General features: G+C 39.4%; 1 protein-coding gene across 1 annotated transcript in view; it reads left to right on the top strand.

Annotated features, from left to right (window-relative positions):
- The window catches only part of Tbx18 (T-box18), a 28,461-nt gene extending 11,453 nt beyond the window's left edge, over positions 1–17,008 (top strand). The window contains exons 5-8 of the mRNA NM_023814.4: positions 4,118–4,285; positions 6,246–6,310; positions 11,947–12,041; positions 13,863–17,008. Of these exons, the coding sequence (NP_076303.3) occupies positions 4,118–4,285; positions 6,246–6,310; positions 11,947–12,041; positions 13,863–14,587 (1,053 nt within the window). The 3' untranslated portion in view covers positions 14,588–17,008. The remainder of the gene's footprint in view (positions 1–4,117; positions 4,286–6,245; positions 6,311–11,946; positions 12,042–13,862) is intronic.
- The last annotated feature ends 6,642 nt before the right edge of the window (positions 17,009–23,650 follow it).

Genomic DNA, 23,650 nt, shown 5'->3' with positions numbered 1-23,650 from the left:
TGGGGATCCATTACATAAACAACCACCAAACCCAGACACTATTGCATATGCCAGCAAGATTTTGTTGACAGGATCCCGATATAGCTGTCTCTTGTGAGGCTATGCCAGTGCCTGGCAAATACAGAAGTGGATGCTCACAGTTAGTTATCTATAGGATGGAACACAGGGTCCCAATGGAGGAGCTAGAGAAAGTACCCAAGGATCTGAAGGGGTCTGCAACCCTATAGGGAGAACAACAATATGAACTAACCAGTACCCCAGAGCTCGTGTCTCTAGCTGCATATGTAGCAGAGGATGGCTTAGTCGGCCATCATTGGGAGGAGAGGCCCTTGGTTTTGTGAAGATTGTATGCCCCAGTACAAGGGAATTCCAGGGCCAGGAAGCAGGAGTGGGTGAGTTGGGGAGCAGAGCAGGGGGAGGGTATAGGGGACTTTAGGGATAGCATTTGAAATGTAAATGAAAAAATTTAATGACAAAAATTTGATGAATAAATAAGAAAGGGAAAATGAAAAAAAGAAGCAAATAATGATATTATTATAAAGAAGAACTGAGCTTGCTTAGGGTAATCTCAAAAATTCCAGGGATACACTGTATTTTCTATAGACATTTAAAATACTTTATCAGTTAATGTGAGCATATAGGCATTTATTAATCTTATTTTTGCCCCCTTTTTCAGTATACCCCACCCAAATTCACTTTTTAAAACATAGTAAAGGTATAAACAAATGGGCTTCACATGTATAAAACTGAATGGAGAAACTTCCTCGAGAAAACAGATTAATAAAACAAGACAATAAAAAGAAAGAAACCTTTGTTACCTCCATTCCAAATAATTTTATCCCAGTGCTCTGAAATTGGCTGTGCACTTTTTGCTTAATTATATGAAGTTTCTTGTCCCCCCTCCCCCTTCCGCTCTGGAAATCATTTTTCTCTTGGATTTTGTAGATGCTGCTATTTGCGTGCTGCTGACATTTTGATTCATTTTTTAAAAAAATTAATTTATTTACTTATGTGCATTGGTGTTTTGTCTATGTGTGCGTGTGTGTGTTGTGTGTGTGTGTCAGGGCCCCTGAAACTAGAGTTACAGACAATTGTGAGCTTCCATGTGGGTGCTGGGAATTGAACCCAGGTCATCTGGAAGAGTGACCAATGCTCTAAATTGCAGAGCCATCTTTCCAGCCACCAACATTTTACTTCTTAGCTTGGAGAACAGGAGGAGTTTTTCCTCAAACTTCTCAACTCTGGAAGATGTAAGACAATTTTCTAAAGAGAACGTTAGCTAAATAAAGGAGTGAAAAGTTGATTTGACGTTGAAGTTATTACATTAAAAGTGGCCATTTGCTATTTTATGCTTAACATTTAAAAGAGTGTGCTATTGCAATAGTAAATCATAGGAAAAGGACTGGGGCAGGTTTGCAGGTGGGGACTGAGACACAACCTGGGACTCAATTAACTGCATCCAAGGCTCAAAAAAACGTGCGTTTCTTCTACTGGGCCTAGCCCAGAGACTGTGCCTGCCCACGTAGTGTAATTCATAATGAAGGCATGGAGACAGGAAAGGAAAACTGGCCTGGGGCCTAGGGAGCTCTGAGGACCCCGAAGTCTGTAGGTTTTGTAGAACTTATGTTTTAAAAAACAATCTGTTGAGGTTTAGAAATGTCATGCATTACCCAAAATATACAATAGGAATGCTTCTTCATGGAAGTCAGGAAGCAGATCTCACGCCAGTCGGCTGCACTCCTACCCCTGGTGTTGCTCAGAAAACAAACCAAACAAACAAACAACAACAAACTCTGCGAGGGTATAAACTTTACCAAAGATTAAAGCTTAGATTTTGATATGTTTTAAACTTGGAATTAGTGGACATAATCTAGTCATAAGGAAATGAGCAAACGACATTCCTCATCTACTGAAAAGTTGTTTAGCAGCTGGGCAGTGATGGCTCAGGCCTTTAACCCAGAACTCGGGAGGCAAAATCAGGCAGATTGAGGCCAGCTTGTTCTACAGAGTAATTTCCAGGACAGCCAGGACTACACAGAGAAACCTTGTCTGGAAAAAACGGAAAGAAGACGAAAAAAAAAAAAGTTTACTAGACTATGCTAATGGTTAGGCTCTTTGAATACAATTTCGTGTCTGTGTTCTTTTATCCTGATTTACAGCAAGGCATACCTTTCATAGGATGGCAGTGCACACACCTACTTAAAGCAGAAACTATTTTGGAAAAGATATGAGTACACATCTCTGGTGCAGGCAGCACATTGTTTACTTCTGTGTTTTGTGGGTTTTCTCATTTAAACATTTTTCCGGTCAAAGATATTAGTAGTTCCCTCAAATTATCTCCTCTTAGTTCTAGGAAGAGGCAGCGATTCGCTGCCTATGCTCTCTCAGGTATGATGAGGACCACTACCCCCCCCCCCCCCCCTTGCAGTTTCTTGTATTCACTCTGCCTCTCTCAGAGGCATGTGTTGTTGGCAAGGTCTTCAGATCTAATTCCTTCCTGAATGTCCACCACTGACACACAGAAAATCTTAGAGAAAAAACAGAAACAGAACCCCCGACTGTAGTATTGGCTATCCCTAGAGTAAAGGCCTGTTCTTCTGACAGCAGACACGTTCTCTGCGTACAGGGCTGTTTGTGTTTGAGCTGACCAAAGGCTCTGAAGTTGGCTGATTAAACTGCCTGCATCCGGAACAACACGAAGCACATTAAACACCATGCTTCCCATGACTTTCGTTTGGGCATTTTCCTTCTAGATTCATAATAGCCAAAACTTTGATTTAAAAGCTTAGAGGTCAGAAAGTTTACGTACTTGTCAGCTAAAGTTATTTAGGAATATAGAGCCCAAGTGACAAATTTTAAAAATCTGCTGTTTATGAAAGTATTAAAACATAAGTCAAATGTGCCCCCATGCATGCACACAGACACACAGACACACACACACACACACACAGACACACACACACACACAGACACACAGACACACACACAGACACACACACAGACACACACACAGACACACAGACACACACACAGAGACACACAGACACACAGACACACAGACACACACACAGACAAACAGACACACACAGACACACACACAGACACACACAAACAGACACACACACACACACACACACACAGACACACACACAGACACACCGACCTGTAATCCCATCATCGGAGGTGATCACCGTTCATATCTCTGTGTGAACCACCATACTCTGTTTTAATAAAACCATAAAACATATCTAAACAATTAGGTACTGTTTTATCATCTTAAGATTAAAAAACACAGCATTTTATTGTATGATTGAAATTTGCCTAAACAGCATTAGCAATAGCTTTGTGACATCATCACAGCTCAAGATGTAGCTGTTCCTTGGTGACTAACCTAATGTTGGGCATGTAGGTGGCTTATAGTTCTTCCACTGTTACAGATTATGTGATGTCCATCTCTGTATATGAGATGCTTTTCTGAATCTTGAGCAGTTCCTTAGGAAAAAATCTGAGTGGGATCTTGGTGCCCACATGACAGACTCAGGGCAGAGCAAGTTTTCTAGGTACCATACTGAGATTTGAATAGGGTCTTTGGCACTATACTGTTCTGACAAATTACAGATTTTGTAGGACAAACACAGGAGACAACAGAATGTCCTCAGTGGGTGTGCACAGTCACCTACAAAAGAGCAATTCCCTTGGAGTTTGAAAATCTTGCATGTATATTTTAGAAGATGAATGTGATGCAAAGTAAACGGTCATTTCTATCTCCCTTTTAGTTTCATTGGTATTGACTCTGGTTTTATTCAATTCATTATAAATAAAATCTTTATGAATATATTATTGTATTTTAAGCAATAGCAACTTATGGTTTATTTCATGTGGTTGTACTGAGGAATTTATTAAAGTGATTTGCATTTTTATATAAATATTACAGATGTCCTCCTAGACCATCCATGCAGCTTTGCTGTATTTTGTTAAATTAACTTCAGAAATTATCTTCAGAAACGTGACTCTCCTGCAAAAAGTTATTTTCCACGTTACATGTTTGTTCTTATAGTCAAAGTCAAATTGCAATAGAGTGGTTCCTATTTAACGTGGCTTTCCTCCCTTGATCTAGATCATTCTTCATTCTATGCACAAATACCAACCACGTGTGCATGTCATCCGTAAAGATTGCGGAGATGATCTGTCCCCCATCAAGCCTGTTCCATCAGGAGAGGGAGTGAAGGCATTCTCCTTTCCAGAAACCGTCTTCACAACTGTCACTGCCTATCAGAATCAGCAGGTACTGTTTTCAGTGGCCCTCTTTCTAGGCTCCTTAGGTGTAGAAAGAAAGCCAGCTCTCTTTATGGTTATATCCAAAGGCTAGGAATTACTATAAAGCATTTGCTCTACATGGCACTTATAGTATGCATGTGTGTACACAGTGACATCTTCAAGACCACAAATTCCCAAGTGGAGCTACTGTAGTGATGTACTGAGTGCTTCCCCTGCAATTGGCAGTGCATTTTTACTTTCTGTCTTGAGATACTGAGTCATAATGTCATCACTAAAATTAGAAGGCATGTTGGTTACCTAGAAAAATAGACATGTAAGGTGTGAATGGGTAGTTGTATCTTAGCACATGAGATCTGTCTTTAAAACTACAGCCCATGAATTATAAGAAGTATTTCAGAAGGATATATCCCATCTATTTTTGGATTTTTTTAAAGGGCTTTTTCTTTTAACTATGATTTAAACAATTTTGCATAGCACTGATGTGCATTAGAGTCTAAAAGATCAGCAATTTTTAAATGATGCTTTTATAATGGTTTAAACAGTTTGAGAAATGAAATGCTTCACTTCTATATAGGCAATGGTTGTGTTTCTTTAAGGTTGTTTTATATTGAGTCAAGAGACTAAGAGTCAAGCCCCCTTAGTGGTTGTCCAACGCAGAGCGATCAGTTCTGAAACCATCTGCACAAAAATAACAAAAATGGATGCAGAAGCTTACATTTATATATATTTGTACATATACATTTGTATAAGCATAAGCATGTTCGTGTGTGTGTGTGTGTGTGTGTGTGTGTGTGTGTGTGTGTGCGTGCGTGCACACACATGTAGCAGTATTGAAAGGAAAGGAGATTATCAACTTGAGAATGGACATGGGTGGAGCTGGAAGGAAAACATGGAGGGAGAAAATGATGTGATTCTATTTCAATTTAAAACACAAAGATGCCCAAAAAGAAAAAAAAAATCAATAGAGAAGGAGAGTTTATTGGAGGCAAAATGTTTAATCCATTCCATTTCAGCCAGTTTTGTAAGAACTGGCTCTGTAGTGTCAGCTGATGTGGTCTGTGTTAGATTCTCTTCCAAAAAGTTCCATTCATTCATTCATTCATTCATTCATTCATTCATCAGCCAGCCAGACTGTTTTCGGTTACTTCTTAGCCCCTGTCCACATCTCAGCGGCAATATTGCTCTTTTGTCTGTTTTATTGTTGCTGTTTCATAGAAAATGTGGGCCGCTCCCGTGTGGTCTTCCTTAGGACAGCGACTCAACACTCTTGCTCAACACTTCTGATTTCTAGCTGAATGGGGCCCAGCCTTTCTTGTTTCCATTGTTACTCTTGTGTGTGTGTGTGTGTATGTATAGGAAGAAATATGCAAGTAACCTTTTGAAGGTCTAGAGACATTTAGGATTATTAAAATATACTAGGGACAGAAAATGTTTCTTCTCCTTGGGAAAAATTAGTGCATGAGGAGAAAACAGCATATGTTATAACAAACCCCAATCCATCCTTTCCCCCTGTCTCTCGGTTACATATGCAGAGTGATCTGTACCCTCTGACTTCCTCCCGTGCTCTGTGCTACCCGGAGAGCAAGGCAATGAACCCTCCATCCCTAGAACTATTAGAAGATAATCAGGGCTAAGCCACATCCTAGAGTGGAAGGGAACAACTTTAACTTGAGAGGATGGTCCAATAGGACAAATCAGCAGGGGGCTAGTCAGTTTCCTTCTTCAGGAATACTCAAACCAAACCAAACCTTTATTCTTGTTCTTAGAAGGAAAATGAGTGAACTTTGTCTTCTGAAATCTTTCAACCTTCACTATCAGCATATTAAAACACACAAGGAATACAACAGAAACCTCTGTCTGTTATTTTTTTTTGTAGTTCTACAGTTACCTTAATTTTGAAATAATGTTCTTATTTAAGATTATATTACTTATATAAAATTTGATGTGATTTCTTTTCTATATTGCAGATTACTCGCCTTAAGATAGACAGGAATCCATTTGCCAAAGGTTTCCGAGACTCTGGGAGGAACAGGTAATTCCTAGTGAAATCTTCTGGCTGTTCTAGTAAATATATTTGAGTTTAAATGTGATTTTTCGATCATAAGCATAAGGGTTAACTTAACAAGCATAACTTGGAATCACTTCTGATGATAATTTAAATTGATAAACATTAATGTGTCTTGGAGGTAGCTTAGGTACAGGGTGGAATCCTGTGGCCTACTCTAAGATGAACTTTATGCATGTGGTGAGATGAAGATATAAGCTCTTGGCATGTAGATTGCATGTTATTTCTGGAGGGGCCATGGGGAAGTCTGTCCTTATGGCCCATGGGCTTCCATATTCCAGGAAATTGTCCTTCCTGCCTCTGCTTTTGGTTTAGAACGTTCTTAGTGATAACACACTCTATTGATTCTCTCTGGAGAGTATGCTAGAGTTTCTTGTTAACTCAGATTTCCAACTGGAATATGAAACCATTTCACATTGCCAAGAAACCCAGCTCTTCAGTTTCCAAATTTGTCTTGGCTCTACTGACAGTCACACACTCATTTATTTTTTTCTGTGAAGTAATTTACAGTGTTTGCAGTAAATGAGAAAGCTAAAACAATTAATTCCACCCTAGTCCTTTTATCAAGGAAAAGATCATCCAGTCTGTTTGCTGTAAATTTCTAAATTTATTGATAATGATTCTATTCTAGTACAGTTCAGTGTTATATTAAAAATAACTGCTTGTAATACATGGCGAGAATAGAAAACCATTCTCCCAATGCCCTTTTGGGTAAGGCTTTGCTATGCTTTTAAAAACATCTTATAACAAGCGGCCTTTGAACTTCTTTATTATGCCACTCCCCAAATTATCCTGATATATTATGAAACTGGTATTAACTAGGTTTGTCTACATGAAGTGAAAATAGTCAATTATCAAGAAACAATTTCACTTGAAATTTTAGAAAGAAAAGCAATCAGGTAATAGTGTAGATTGCTAGTGTTTCCAGCTGATTAAATGGTCAAGATAGGCGACAGACAGGTCCCAATATGTGCTCAGTTGCTAAAGAGACTTGGTGCCATCCTCCTTTACAGTGGCATCACCCTAAACAACACACAGTTTAAGTACCAAAACCAGTGAAGACCCAATGATATTAGAGTGGCCTTCCAGTTAGTGTAGGGCAATAAACAAGACTGGCCAATGAGAGAGCTTCTTTTGAAGCTTAGTATAGGGGGATCAACAAGACTGGCCAATGAGAGAGCTTCTTCTGAAGTGTTTCACTCCATGGGAAGGTTGGCAGGTACTAGCTCATTTATCTCCTGCATTGAAATTGCTTTATGTTTTGTGGTGAAAAGTGGTGATTATTTTGTTATGCTCCTGGTTACTTTGCTTGGCAGGGACATTGTTGAAAACTGAATGAAAAATCATAGTTTAGTATCTTTCAAATGATGGGGGCTGAGGCCGAAGACAACCCATGAGGTGACTTTTTCTCTCTTGGCGAATGCTTGGTTGAACCCTTCTTGTGAGTCAGGTTATATCAGAACAACATTTTAGAGTCTTGCATTGGTTTCATTTTTTTTTTCTTAAGTAAGAAAACAATGTATTAAAACTCTTGGACCTATAGGAGGCCCACACTGAGACTTTAAGAGCAAACACTAGAAATCATATCCATGCTGTTGATTAGTTTGGGAAAGGCTGCACTGCCTTGGACACTGGAGAGACATTCCTTGATGAGTCAATGACTTATGGACAGTTTTAAAATATATTTTGGCCAGAAAGTAATAATGAATGAGCCTTTTATGAGAATCCAGATGTATGGGTTCATAGAATAAATGTTGAGGAAGAATTCTAGATATGCTAGCACAATGAAAAGATTTGGTGATTTAAGTCATGTCATTGAAGATAATCAGCATTGTGGGTGAAAACTAAACCTCCCAGCCTGTCCATTGAGTTTTGAGGGCACAGGCTGGGTTTCACATGGGTGCTCTTCACTCAGGCTGTTTGGAAATCCATAGGCTTGGCGTCAGATGGTGCTTTGTGTTATTTCTTTCAATTCTAATAAAACCTGTAATGTTTTAAACCAATAGAAAGAAACAATGAATTCTATTTTAATGCTCTAAATCTTGATAAAATTAAATATTCTTACTTTGCTTCAAGTGACTGCTTTGTTACAGGTGAAATGTGCTGTGCCTATATTGAGAAGTGGGACTAAACCTGTGGGGCATGAACCTTCTGGGGTCAAATGACCCTTTCATAGGGGTTGCATATCAGATATTTACATTATGATTTATACTGTAGCAAAATTAAAGATATGAAATAGTAATGAAAATTGTAGCAAAAATACAGTTATGAAGAACAATAAAAATAACTTTATAGTTGGGGGTCACTGCATCATGAAGAACTGTATTAAAGGGCCACAGGGTTAGGAAGGTTGAGACCCACTCGTGTAGAGCTTTCTGGTTAATGAAATAAAGTTTCCATCTTTTCTCATGATATATTGCTCTATATTAAAAAAAACCTCTGATCTTAACATTGTAAAATTAAATTCTGCCAATTTTAAACATTTCAAACGTATGTATTATTTTCCTGAAAACTAAAAAAGAACCCATATACTACGTGAGGATTTGTTGAAGGTATAGAGCTTTGACGGCATAAAGGGACATAATATTTTTTCATATATTAATAGACAGGAAAGTTCATGAAAAAGTCCACAATATTCCTTTATTATCCCTGGTTCTGCTGTGCAGTTTTACTGCTTTTTTTTAAACAAAATTTTATTTTTATTTTCCTCATACATGAAATAAATAAGGTGATCAAGACCCAAGATAAACACAGGCATGTGATTGGTTCAATTTTATAAAAACGATTCTGTTTAATTAAAACATGTCCTTCCCTGGCTACTTCTGGCTCTGTAGCCTGTTTTTACAGGAGTCGGTAGCTTCAACCCTTGGAAGCCCTCCTGCAGGCATTTGCTATGTGAGAGTGAATTTATGTGCTGAGAATAGCCCAATTCCGCAGTTAGGCCTTAGGTTTGACCCTATAAAAGTTTTTACTCAGGAAGGTACAAAAATTTCTTCTCTTAAATACTTCAGGAAAAGCATAACCATCTTACTAAATAAACTCGGCCATTTGATAGCATAAATGAGGGCAGTGGTAAATGGGGAGGTTGTTCAAAGGCACCTTGTATAAATTATCGCCTTGGCTACTCTCCTGCAGGAGGGGCCTTTCATCTTTTCTTTAACTAGATGGGAAAAGTCTCCATTACTGGAGAAAATGAAGGCTTTTTAACAAAAGTCCAGATTCAACTAATAAATATTTTATAACTGTTTCCTGCAAAATATCTGAAATCCTTTGTGGAATTGGCAGTGTGAAGGGGGAGCCTGGGGCAGCATCCTCGTAGCTCCCCGTGAGAACACTTGGAGTAGATGTGTTCCCTCGGAGTTTTCTACACAGGGCTATGCAGTGGCTATGCTCAATGACCTCTCCCTACGAAGTCTGATTTGTGGATTTGAAACATAATTCAGTCTACACGGCTAAAACTTATAAAGCAGCAAAGCATATCTACGTAGTTCTATAAACTTCTGATTTTAATAAAAGTGTTCCATAGCTACCTTGGTATCTTTACTATCCAAATCTACCTTTATCAAAGTTCATCTGGGTGAGAATAAAAAAGCAGGTGATTTTTTTTTGTTTTAATAAAGGTGTATACTAATATTCTTTAACATAAGAGAAATATTTCCTCTTGAAAGTAGTAAATATTTTGTATTGGTTTAAACTAGAGAGAGACCATCAAAGCATTATCCAACATTCATTAGTCCAGTATTAAATACAATGCACAGGTAACCTAGTATTGAGACAACTCAGGCCCCACAAACTACATCATAAATAAGCTAATAGATAACTAATAATAAACTAATAAATAAGTAACTAATAAAAGGAACATTTTACCATATAGAAAATATTAGTGGTTGGTATGACCTCAGGGACTTGGCTTGTAGTTAGTTTGGTCACAGGTATGATGTCTAATTTACAAAAATAATTAAGTAAAATAAAAGCCAGGTAGAATGAAATGAGTTATAGCTACATATAATAGGGCTTCAAGCTTTACAGCCCAGCGTTCACTTCTCAGGGAAGTGAATTCAGGGAGGTCAAATCACACAGTTAGCTGGAGTGCCCTATAGTCACACTCTGACTCTTCTGATCCAGGCTAATATCTTTACAGTCCTCTCTGTAACAACAGTGGTTATGTCAGGAGTCAGACTCCATTCTTCCCACCCACATAGCCCAGGAAAAAACAGATGGGGGTGTTCTCCCTGTGATAGCCTGCGGTAGCATCAGTATGGGCTGGTGATACCCCTCCAAAACCTTCCCAGATCTGTCCTCTTCTGAGGCTGAATAAATGAGTGAGGTCCCCATTTGCACTTACCACAACAGGAGGTGTGAAACCTTAACCCGAAGGACAGCAATTTGAGATGTCCCCCCCATCCCCCCAAATCCTTCCTATTCTTTGTTCACGTTGTTGGAGCGGTCACATGACTGGCTGATGGTTCTCTCCCTTTAGTTCTTAGTTCATATTTGTGGGTACCAAGAGGCCATCAGCTGAGTTGAAAATAGTAAGAAATAGTACAGTCACAAGAAATGTCCAGGTTATATTTGACCCGGAAGAAGTTTTTTTTTCTCTTTTTGTCCTGCTGTGGATGAACCCGGTGCTTTGTGTATCATAGAATAAGTGGTAAACTCCTGAGATGGGCTCTGGCCCCTACCATGTTATCTTTTTAGCAAGTTGCTTAACGTGGAAATGGTTGAAGATGAGAAGTGAGATCTCAGGCCCCCTTGAGAAGGGACAGTTGAGGGAAAGCCTCAACCCCAGATCCTAGATTGTACTCCTTACCCACCAGATATAAGAGGAAGGAAGACCGATCCACTTATGGTAGAAGCTATTTATGTTTGCACTTACAGTTGTTGCTTTTGTTTTAGAATATACAGGATGTAATATAGTCTTCAACCAGGTTTGTCACTTTACACAGCAATCATTAATTATGTATGGTGAAGTTGTATAACAACTTAAAACATCTCTACCAACTGTATAAAGAACAGATAGCTCTCTAGAGTTTTGGGTAGAGAATAGATGACCTCCTATATCCTCTTGCACAGTGTGCAAAGCTGAACAAGCAGTCAGTGCTGCCCCCTACTGGCCTACCTTGGTTGGTACTGGAGATTGTACCCCAGTAACAGAAGTTGGTTTTCTAGGAGTGGTTCTTCCTCTGAGCCCTGAGGTACTGAATGGTGGGGGAGAAATGTCCTTTAGAAAAGAGATCTTGACATAAGGATGTTTTTGCAACCATTTCCTTCATCATCAGAGGGCAAACTCCTAAGTCAAGGAGAGAGCAACAAAGCACCACAGAGCCTTGGACTCACAGTAACCAGGATGGGCTCAGCTCCTCGAGTCCATGTGTTAGATTCAGGGTCCTAAGGATGTTGGAAGGCATCATGGTAGGTTTCCATTCTCTTCCTACACCCTGTCCAAAGCATTTCTCCTTGCCTGTGGCAATCTTCTAACACACCACTAAGTTTAGATGGGATAGGGCATGGCCAATTCCGTGTCATTCACTCAAATGCTTTTTACTGGTGCCAACCCCAACTGTTCCTAACTAGAGCCCACTTGTCCCCTCTCTTCCATTTAGAATGGGTTTGGAAGCTCTGGTGGAGTCATACGCATTCTGGAGGCCATCACTACGGACTCTCACCTTTGAAGATATCCCTGGAATCCCAAAGCAAGGTAATTCATGCTCCTGGGTCATGCATGCAGCCAGTGGCTGAGAAGAGGCAGGCATGTAAGAAATGCACACTTTGCTATTTATGCCCCAATGCTGAGTTTATCAGCAGCAATGTCCTACACCAGGATCCATTTCTTTCCTATCTGAAGGGTGACAGGTCAGGAATGATGGCTGTCCTGTGGGGTTAGGGGTTAAATCTTGCATGTTCTAACTGTTTATCTCATAATTCTGACCTCCTCCTGACATCTCACATTGATATGTTGGCCAGGTATATTGCATAAGAATCTGCCCATGCCTGTTCCTCTCACTCCACTATTGCCTCTTCACAAGGTTTTCTTATTGGGTCTGTGATATGTTCAAGTACACTGTTTCAGACCATTTTTGAGCCCATTTTTCACAAGCCCAGGGCTTATGTTTCCTCGTCAGGCAGTAGACTAGGCAGATTTTACCAGGATCCTGCCAGTTCCCAGTGAGAATGTCACATACTTGAGTTTAGGTTATTATCATTGCTTGTTGTGGGCTTTCAGCTTATTTAAAGAAGCAGGATGAAATACTGTTGTTGGAGTAATGAAGGTTTTACAGCCTGTACAGCACTTTGGAATTCTCCATTCCTCTTAAGTTATGTCACGTTTGCTAACATCAATCTGCCAGCAGATCTAGAGAAGGGAGTAGGCGACCATCATTGCTCTCCCTCGGTTGCAGGCTTAAACAGCCCTCTCTGAGTTTCACAGCATCGTTTATTTGTTAGACTTTTGCTCTTGTGTTGCCTGTGATTTGCCAACGTGTTTTCTAACCGAAGTCGAGATTTTTGAGGACAAGGAATAACATAGCAGAGACTTGAATGGTACAATCACTGATGCACACAAGACTCGGTGAGAAGCTACAGATGTGTGAGAGGTGGGGCATCCTGGACCAGCTTGGTGCTCTCCTCCTGGTACTTTTATTCCTCTGCAAGGAAGTGTCCTGTAAGATAAAGAAGACTGTTGAGAGAAAGGAAACAATGCAGGCAGAAAAGGACAGTTTATTACACCTTTGGGGCAAGAGGTAAAATTAGACAATGTTTAATTTTATTAAAATTTCTGGTAAGTTTGGCATCTGTAATGTTTGTTTCTGGAAATAAGAAAATTCTGAGAAAGCAAATTGCGATAGAGCATAAAATTTTTCATGTTAGAGTGTCTTAACTGTTTTCTGTATCGCAAAACTTCTTCATTACCAGGAGAGAGAATTTGGATTAAAAATGTTCCTCTAAAATTCCATCACATTTATTTAATTTATTATTATCAATTATTATGTACTTGTGTGTGTCGGTATGTTTGCATGTGTAACAGCACATGTTTAGAGTTCAGAGGACAACTTTTAGGGGGTTCATTTTCTCCTTTCACCTTGTGGCTTCTAAGGGTTGGACTCAGGTTGTCTGGTTTGGTGGCTTATGACCACCCTTGGAGCCATTTTACCAGTCCTTGGTTTAAAAACATTAAGAAAATGTATGTTTGCTTAAGTTACTCAATTTGAGTTCAGCATCCATTGGAAGCTAAGCCACTTTTCACCTTTGTAATTCTCCCCTTTGTAACTAGCCATACACTTACACAATTTTTTTTGTTGTTGTTTTGGTTTTGGTTTTTTGAGACAGGGTTTCTCTGTATAGTCCTGGCTGTCCTGGAACTCACTTTGTAGACCAGGCTGGCCTCGAACTCAGAAATCCGCCTGCCTCTGCCTCCCAAGTGCTGGGATTACAGGAGTGCACCACTACTGCCCGGCCACACACAATTTAAAGGTAGATGTGGTAGGTGGAGTCATTCTTTACATTTCAACTTCTTTTATAGGCAACACAAGTTCTTCAGCTCTGCTCCAAGGCACTGGGAATGCTGTCCCTGCTACACATCCTCACCTGTTGTCTGGATCCTCTTGCTCCTCTCCTGCCTTCCATCTGGGGCCGAACACCAGCCAGCTGTGTAGTCTGGCTCCAGCTGACTATTCGGCCTGTGCCCGTTCAGGCCTTGCCCTCAATCGATACAGCACATCCTTGGCAGAGACCTACAGCAGGCTTACCAACCAGAGCAGTGAGACCTTTGCCCCACCTAGGACTCCTTCCTACGTGAGTGTGAGCAGCAACCCGTCTGTGAACATGTCCATGGGCGGCACTGATGGGGACACCTTCAGCTGCCCACAGACCAGCCTGTCCATGCAGATTTCAGGAATGTCCCCTCAACTTCAGTACATCATGCCATCGCCGTCCGGCAATGCCTTTGCTGCTAACCAGACCCACCAGAGTTCTTACAACACCTTCCGATTGCACAGTCCCTGTGCCTTGTATGGATATAACTTCTCCACATCCCCCAAACTGGCTGCCAGTCCTGAGAAAATTGTTTCTTCCCAAGGAAGTTTCTTGGGGTCCTCACCAAGTGGGACCATGACTGATCGTCAGATGTTGCCCCCTGTGGAAGGAGTGCACCTGCTCAGCAGTGGGGGCCAGCAGAGTTTCTTTGACTCCAGGACCCTAGGAAGTTTAACTCTGCCATCTTCTCAAGTGTCTGCACATATGGTCTGATGAAGCCTTTAAGTTAAACGGCGTTGGAATCTAGTGGATCTTCCTTATTTTTTTAAAGCAATATAGGGAAAATGTACACATAGTAGGAAAGGAAGGCCCAGTGAGTGTTTTTACTTTCTCATGGCAAGATTGTAATTATGGTATATATGTATGCTGTATATATACATAGCATGTAGTATACTGAAGCCTTCTCTCTGCCTTGTCTATTCAGTTCCACAGAGTATTGGCGACATGGACTATGTTTATCCAGAATAATCAGACTCTAAAAGTAAAATGGTACACTTGAAAGTTGGTAAGGATGCTACCAAAGACTTTTCTAATGCCCACGTGCCAAGTGATGGGGGTTTATTACAGCAGTGTCATACATACCTAACCAAAGATTTGTAACTTCATTTATCAGAAGAATGCTCTGAGCAGTCTGTATTCAAGTGTTGATAGCCTTGCGATCTCTTTTATCCTTGGACTTGATGTGAGAATGTTAAGTGCAGAAGCTGGTTAAATCTTAGTATATTTCTGAGGTATCTATAGCAATAAAGGCTTAGCTTTATGTTCCTTCTTTTTTGGTTGTTTTTGTTTTTTGTTTTCTTTTTGTTTGTTTGTTTGAGGCAGGTTTCTCTGTGTGACAGCTTTGACTGTCTTGGAGCTCACTCTGTATACCAGGTTGGTCTCTAATGCAGGTATTAGCTTGCCCCTGCCTCCCAAGTACTGGGATTAAAGGTGTGAGCCAGCACCGCCCAGCCATTCCTGTTTATTCTTACTTACTGCAGACCTTGGGTCTATAAAAATCCATAGCTTATGCTGATTTATTTTCTGAAGGAAGGTGGATGACAGCCTTGTGATTTTTTACTTTCCAATAAACAGAAAATCTTATTTCCTGCAAAAAAAATTTCTGTTATTTTGAAATTGTTGCCCATTTTATTTAGTTTATCAAGAAGGCCATTGAAACTGTTCTGTAAACATTTTGAAATTCCAATTTTCACTAGGGGAGGGGTTGGATTGTATGGCATGAGAAACTGAAAAAGAAAGAAAGAAAGAAAGGAAGAAAGAAAGAAAGAAAGAAAGAAAGAAAGAAAGAAAGAAAGAAAATAAGCACACCTCCCAGATTCTTTTGTCCCAGTAAGTCATGTTTATTTATTTGTTTTCAATTAGAGGAATAGTGTCAAGCACTCCCTAGACCCTTGTGTGGCTTGGTTTCTTAGATTATACTTTTTCATCTTTGAGCTGCTTGACCTCTGGTCTATGAGTTAGGAAAAAGTCATGTATGCCCCTTACTTATGTCTCATAACTCCTACAAATTGAAATGTTTCCCCTCCCTCGCCTTATCTTCTTATCTGACTCTTTTCTAAAAACAGACAGGTCTCGCCTTTATGGTGCTAGTGCTGCAAGAATTTCAGAGGGTTATCTCCAGCAATCTGTCTTGTGGCCGTAGTCAAAGGCCAAAGTCCATTACTAGAAAGGCCTCCTAGGAGGACCAAGGAGGAAGATACTTATTATGATAAGTGAGCTATAAAACTTTTAACCTCGACATCATTTTAACTTTGGAAGCGAAGAAATGAAAACAGGATTGAGTTCTAAAAGTGCCTGAAATGAATGCATGGCTTAGGAGTTCAGAAGAAGGAACTTTGATAGTAGATCGTGAGATAAACAGGAAAGAGTGAGGCACGCAGGATGGATGAGCTCCTTTGGCTGAGAAGCTGAAGGGATGCGTCTGCCCAGCTGCTCCGTGCATTTCATGTTGAACAAAGGAAGAGAATGATTTCCTTTTGTTTATCCACAGACTTGCTCTAACGTGTCCCTAATTTGGACCTGAAGGAGTCTCCATCCCACTTTCCTTCTTTACTGAATAGGGTCATTGCTGGTTATTGGTTATTTAGGGCAATGTTCTGTTTAGACAGAATGCATTCTGGATCTGCCTCTGTTTATAGATTCTGACAAATTTCCCTGCGGATTCTGTAAGAATTTTCAAAATCTAAGATTAGTGTAAAGGAGCATGAAATATTTGCAGTAGGTGGATCTAGCTAAGGTTTTATGCATGGTGTTATTAACTTGACAGATTTAGAAAAAAGGTTTCAAGAACGAATCTAGCCTTTGTGCACTTCTTAATCAAGGAAGATGGCTTTTCATCCTGAGACAGCATCCCATGGCACATTTCCCTTTTTGCTGTTGGTAATTGGAGATGACACCTTGATGCCAGGAGACATTTTTATTAATCATTTTGGTAAAATCTAGCAATACTGTACAAATGCTCTTTCTTTCAGATTTTGCTGTAAATAATAATCACCATTTCGTTCCAAAGACTAGTAACCTTATATTGTTTTACTAAATGATATACATGCATTGTTGCATTGTTAATTATAATTATCTATCTGTATTTTATTAAGAACTGGTTAAGAAATTATATTAAAGTACATTATGAAACCCTTTTATTGTCTTGGAGTGTAATAATTTTAATTGTTTATATATATATATTTAAATAAAGACACTCATACATACCCCAGACACAAATTCCGTACCTCTCAACTACAAAGCAGGGAGAAATGGGCCTGGTATTTATTTTTCTTGGTTTTAATAAAATTTCTTGCTGTGGTGATCAAGTCATTGAAGGTGAAGGCCCCATGTGACAATTTGGATGTGAGCAGAGAAAGTGGAATAGAACGCTTTGCTCAGGTCCAGAGAAAGGCAAGGATGTCAGAATGATCTGCCTGAGCCGCTTAGCAGTGATGACAGATCCCTTCTGGGCCTCTTGAGTGGAAAACATTCCAGGACACATGGAGAAGGGATGAGGGTGTTTTTATCAAGAACAGTTACATTCTGAAAATTAATACTTGCTTCCATACAAGCCCCCTCCCAGAGGTCAACAGCTTTCACAAGTGGGGCACACTGTTGCTGACCTCTGATTTCTGGAATGTAGGGGGTCAGGAGACCTTCATGCCTCCCAGAGGAGGCACAGTTTGGCCCGTATAAGGAAAGACTCACTCTTTATGCCAATTCATGAAAAGGTGAGAGATAAAGAAACCATTTAAAATGCAAGTAGGTCTTCATTGTGCCCTCCCTCAAGTTTAAACTTACAGAGATTTTATTGCATAATAAACAGCAGCTTTGTGAGATAATTGGATATTCGATTATGGGCGGGGGGGGGGGGGGAGGACTAATTTTTGCAGCAGGTTCCTTCTGGGAAATGTTGAGGGAAGGAGATGTTACAAAAAGTAACTGGTGAAATCACAGATTCCCCTGAAACCTAGTGGAGGGCCATTAAAGGAGCCATTCCATGAGACTGGGGTGTCATGGCAGAGCTGATGAACGCCACACTGGGTCTAGCTAGATGTTTGTATAGAATGCTTTATTTCAGCATAAGTTTCCTTATTAGAGCTTGCTAGTTCATCTACATGAAGGATATCCCAAACGTTTCATTGGCAACTAGGTTTTCATTAAATGATTACCATATTGTATTTGAATCTCATCATCCTTTCTGAAAAGAAGTGATAAGTTGAGAATGGAGTTAAAGACATGAGCAGTTACGTTGCTGTCCATATTTTTGACAGGTTAAAATCAACACTATCAGTGTCAGAAGTAGATAACAGAAGTAATCAAAGTATAGAAACCTCCGACAGATGTGAAGCTTCGTATTTTTTTGCAGGCCTATTTGTAGGTAAGTTTGTTTGTTCAGTGAAAACATGATTTCCTGGTGAATAGTGAAGTTGTTTGCACAGCATAGATTTCTCAATCAAGATTTTGTACAAAAATCACTTTGAGACTCAGTTTGTTAGTGTTTAAGAAGTATAGGGGGAGGGGGTGGGGGAGGGGGCTTCCGAAGGGGAGACCTGGAAAGGCAAAAACATTTGAAATGTAAATAAAGAAAATATCCAAAAAAGAAGTGTAGTTAGAGAATCTTGAAAATTCCTCTCAAGTTTGAAACCTATTTATTAGTACTTAGCTTAACATTAGTAAGCTCATTCTTTTGAAATTATATATCTCTATCTATCTGTCTGTCTGTCTGTCTATGTCTATCTATCAATATATATCTTACAAAGAACATAGCAGTATCAAAATTATTTTCTTTTTTTATTAGAAATTTTCTTTATTTCCATTTCAAATGTTATCTCCTTTCCTGGTTTCCCCTCCTAAACCCCCCTGTCTTCTCCTCCTCCTCCCTCTGCTCATCAACCCACCCACTCCCGCTTCCTGGCATTGGCAATATCCTATACTTATGGCATAGAACCTTCACAGGACCAAGGGCTCTTCTCCCATTGATGACTGATTAGGCCATCCTCTACTACATATACAGCTAGAGCCATGAATCCCATCATGTGTTTTCTTAGGTTGGTGGTTTAGTCCCAAGGAGCTCTGGGGATACTGGTTAGTTCATAGTGTTGTTCCTCCAATGCAAACCCCTTCAGCTCCTTGGATACTTTCTCTAGCCCCTTCATTGGGGACCCTTTGCTCTGTCCAATGGATGGCTGTGAGCATCCACCTCTGTATTTGCCAGGCACTGGAAAAGCCTCTCAGGAGACAGCATTATCAGGCCCCTTTCAGCAAGCACTTGTTGACATACACAATAGTGTCTGGGTTTGGTGATTGTATATGGGATGAATCCCAGGTGGGGCAGTCTCTGGATGGTCATCTCTTCAGTCTGTGCTCCACAGTTTGTCTCTGTAACTTCTACCATGGGTATTTTGTTCCCCCTTCTAAGAAGGATCGAAGTATCCACACTTTGGTCTTCGTTCTTCTAGAGTTTCATATGTTTTGCGATTTTATCTTGGGTATTCTGAGCTTCTAAGCTAATATCCACTTATCAGTGAGTCCATATCAAGTGACTTCTTTTGTGATTGGGTTACCTCACTCAGGATGATATCCTCCAGATCCATCCATTTGCCTAAGAATTTCATAAATTCATTCTTTTTAATAGCTGAGTAGTACTCCATTGTGTAAATGTACCACATTTTCTGTATCCATTCCTCTGTTGAGGAACATCTGGGTTCTTTCCAGCTTCTGGCTATTATAAGTAAGGCTGCTATGCACATAGTGGAGCATGTGTCCTTATTACCAATTGGAACATCTTCTGGATATATGCCTAGGAGAGGTATTGCTGGATTCTCCAGTAGTACTATGTCCAATTTTCTGAGGAACTGCCAGACTGATTTCCAGAGTTACCAGCTTGCAATCTCACCAGCGACGGAGGAGTGTTCCTCTTTCTTCACATCCTTGCCAGCATCTGCTGTCACCTGAGTTTTTGATCTTAGCCATTCTGACTGGTGTGAGGTGGAATTTCAGGGTTGTTTTGATTTGCATTTCCCTAATGACTAAGAATGTTGAACATTTTTTAGGTGCTTCTCAGCCATTTGGTATTCCTTGGTTGAGAATTCTTTGTTTAGCTCTGTCTCCCATGTTTTAATAGGGTTATTTGGTTTTCTGGAGTCTAACTTCTTGAGTTCTTTATATATATTGGATATTATCACTCTATCGGATTTAGGACTGGTAAAGATCTTTTCCCAATCTGTTGGTTGCCTTTTTGTCTTATTGACAGTGTCCTTTACTTTACAGAAACTTTGCAATTTTATGAGGTCCCATTTGTCAATTCTTGGTATTACAGCACAAGCCATTGGTGTTCTGTTCAGGTTTTTTTCCCCAGTGCCAATATCTTCAAGGCTCTCCCCCACTTTCTCCTCTATAAGTTTTAGTGTCTCTGGTTTTATGTGGAAGTTCTTGATCCACTTGGACTTGAGTTCTGTACAAGGAGATAAGAATGGAGCAATTTGCATTCTTTTACATGGTAACCAACAGTTGAGCCAGCACCATTTGTTAAAAATGTTGTCTTTTTCCCACTGGATTGTTTTAGCTCCTTTGTCAAAGATCAGCCATAGGTCTGTGGGTTTATTTCTGGGTCTTCTATTTTATTCCATTGATCTACCTGTTTGTCACTGTACCCAATACCATGCAGTTTTTATCACAATTGCTCTGTAGTATACCTTGCATTCAGGGATGGTGATTTCATCAGTTCTTTTACTGTTGAGAATAGTTTTTGCTCTCCTAGGTTTTTTGTTATTCCAGATGAATTTGCAAATTGCTCTATCCATCTGTGAAGAATTAAGTTGGAATTTTGATGGGTATTGCATTGAATCTGTAGATTGCTTTCAGCAAGATGGCCATTTTTACTATATTAATCCTGTCAATCCATGAGCATGGGAGATCTTTCCATCATCTGAGATCTTAGAATTATTTTTTCAGAGACTTGAAATTTTTAATCATACAGATCTTTCACTTCCTTAGTTAGAGTCACACCAAGGTATTTTATATTATTTGTGACTATTATGAAGGATCTTGTTTTCTTAATTTCTTTCTCAGCCTGTTTATTCTTTGTGTAGAGAAAGGCTACTGATTTGTTTGAGTTAATTTTACATCCATCTACTTTGCTACAGTTGTTTATCAGCATCAGAGGTGTACTCTGGTGGCATTTTTGGGGTCACCAAAAATTGTATGTATCATATCATATGTAAATAGTGATATTTTCACTTTTTCCTTTCCAATTTGTATTCCTTTAATCTCCTTTTGTTGTCTAATTGCTCTGGCTAGGACTTCAAGTACTATATTGAATAAGAGAGTGGACAGCCTTGTCTAGTCTTTGATTTTAGTGGGATTGCTTCAAGTTTCTCTCCATTTAGTTTGATGTTGGCTACTGGTCTGCTGTATATTGCCTTTATTATGTTTAGGTATGGGCCTTGAATTCCTGATCTTTCCAAGACTTTTACCATGAATGGGTGTTGGATTTTATGAAATGCTTTCTCAGCATCTAAGGAGATGATCATGTGGTTTTTGTCTTTGAGTTTGTTTATATAGTGATTACGTTGATGGATTTCCATATGTTGAACCATCCCTGCATCCCTGGGATGAAGACTACTTGATCATTATGGATGATCATTTTGATGTGTTCTTGGATTCGGTTTGTGACGATTTTATTGAGTATTTTTGCATCGATATTTATAAGGGAAATTGGTCTGAAGTTCTCTTTCTTTGTTGAGTCTTTGTGTGGTTTAGGTATCAGAGTAATTGTGGCTTCATAGAACGAATTGGATAGAGTACCTCCTGTTTCTATTTTATGGAGTGTTTGAGGAGTACTGGTATTAGGTCATCCTTGAAGGTCTGATAGAACTCTGCAGTAAACCCATCTGGTCCTGGGCTTTTTTTGGTTGGGGGGCTATTAATGACTGTTTCTATTTCTTTATGGGATATGGGGCTGTTTAGATCATTAATCTGATCCTGATTTAACTTTGGTACCTGGTATCTGTCTAGAAAATTGTCCATTTCACTCAGGGTTTCCTGTTTTGTTGAGTATAGTTTTTTGTAATAGGATCTGATGGTGTTTTGGATTTCTTCAGGATCTGTTGTTAGGTCTCCCTTTTCATTTCTGATTTTGTTAATTAGGATACTTTCCCTGTGCCCTCTAGTTAGTCTAGCTAAGGGTTAATCTATTTTGTTGATTTTTCTAAAAGAAACAAACAAAATCTCCTGGTTTGGTTGATTCTTTGTAAAGTTCTTTTTGTTTCCACTTGGTTGATTTCAGCCCCATTATTTCCTGCCTTCTACTCCTCTTGGGTCAATTTGCTTCTTTTTATTCTAGAGCTTTCAGGTGTGCTGTCAAGATGCTGGTGTATGCTCTCTCCAATTTCTTTCTGGAGGCACTCAGAGCTATGAGTTTTCCTCATAGCCCTGCTTCCATTGTATCCCATAAGTTTGGGTATGTTGTGGCTTCACTTTCATTAAACTCTAAAACATCTTTAATTTCTTTCTTTATTTCTTCCTTGACTAAATTATCATTGAGTAGAGTGTTGTTCAACGTTCACATGTATGTGGGCTTTCTATTATTTATGTTGTTAGTGAAGATAAGCCTTAGTCAGTGGTGATCTGATAGGGTGCATGGAATTATTTCAATCTTCTTGTATCTATTGAGGCATGCTTTGTGACTGATTATGTGATAAAGTTTGGAGAAGGTACCATGAGCTGCTAAGAAGAAAGTATGTCCTTTTGTTTTAGGATAAAATGTTCTGTAGATATCTGTTAAATTCATTTTTTTCATAACTTCTGTTAGTTTCACTGTGTCTATGTTTAGTTTCTGTTTCCAGGATCTGTCCATTGATGAGATTGGGGTGTTGAAGTCTCCCACTATTACTGTTTACAGTGCAATGTGTGCTTTGAGCTTTAGTAAAGTTTTTTTTAATGTATGTGGATGTCCTTGCATTTGAAGCATAGATGTTCAGAATTGAGAGTTTATCTTGGTAGATTTTCCCTTTGATGAGTAAGAAGTGTCCCTCCTTATCTTTTTTTTTTTTTTTTTGAGAACTTTAAGTTGAAAGTTGATTTCATTTGATAGAATGGCTACTCCAGCTTGTTTCTTGGGACCATTTGCTTGGAAATTTTTTCCAGCCTTTTACTCTGAGGCAGGGTTTGTCTTTGTCACTGAGGTGGGTTTCCTGTATGCAGAAAAATGTTGGGTCCTGTTTACATAGCCAGTCTGTTAGTCTATGTCTTTTTATTGAGGAATTGAGTCCAGTGATATTAAGAGCTATTAAGGAAATGTAATTGTTGCTTCCTGTTATTTTTGTTGGTACAGTTGGGACTCTGTTCATGTGACTTTCTTCTTTTAGGTTTGTTGAAAGTTTACTTTCTTGCTTTTTCTAAGATGTTGTTTCCCTCCTTCTGTTGGAGTTTTCCCTTTATTATCCTTTGGAGGGCTGGATTCGTTGAAAGATATTGTGTAAATTTGGTTTTATCATGGAATACTTCAGTTTCTCCATTTATGGTAATTGAGAGTTTTGCTGGGTATAGTAGTCTGGGCTGGCATTTGTGTTCTCTTAGGGTCTGTATGACATCTGTCTAGGATCTTCTGGCTTTCATAGTCTCTGCTGAGAAGTGTGTTCTAATTCTAATAGGCCTGCCTTTATATGTTACTTGACCTTTTTCCCCTACTGCTTTTAATATTCTTTCCTTGTTTAGTGCAGTTAGTGTTTTGATTATTATGTGACAGGAGGAATTTCTTTTCTTGTGCAGTTTTTTTTTTTTTTTTTGGAG

This window comes from Mus musculus, chromosome 9 (genome assembly GCF_000001635.26).
Source record: "Mus musculus strain C57BL/6J chromosome 9, GRCm38.p6 C57BL/6J".
In the NCBI taxonomy this organism is placed as follows: Eukaryota; Metazoa; Chordata; class Mammalia; order Rodentia; family Muridae; genus Mus; species Mus musculus.
The sequence above is the reverse complement of the archived record's forward strand: the minus strand, read 5'-3'. Positions and strand labels throughout refer to the sequence as shown.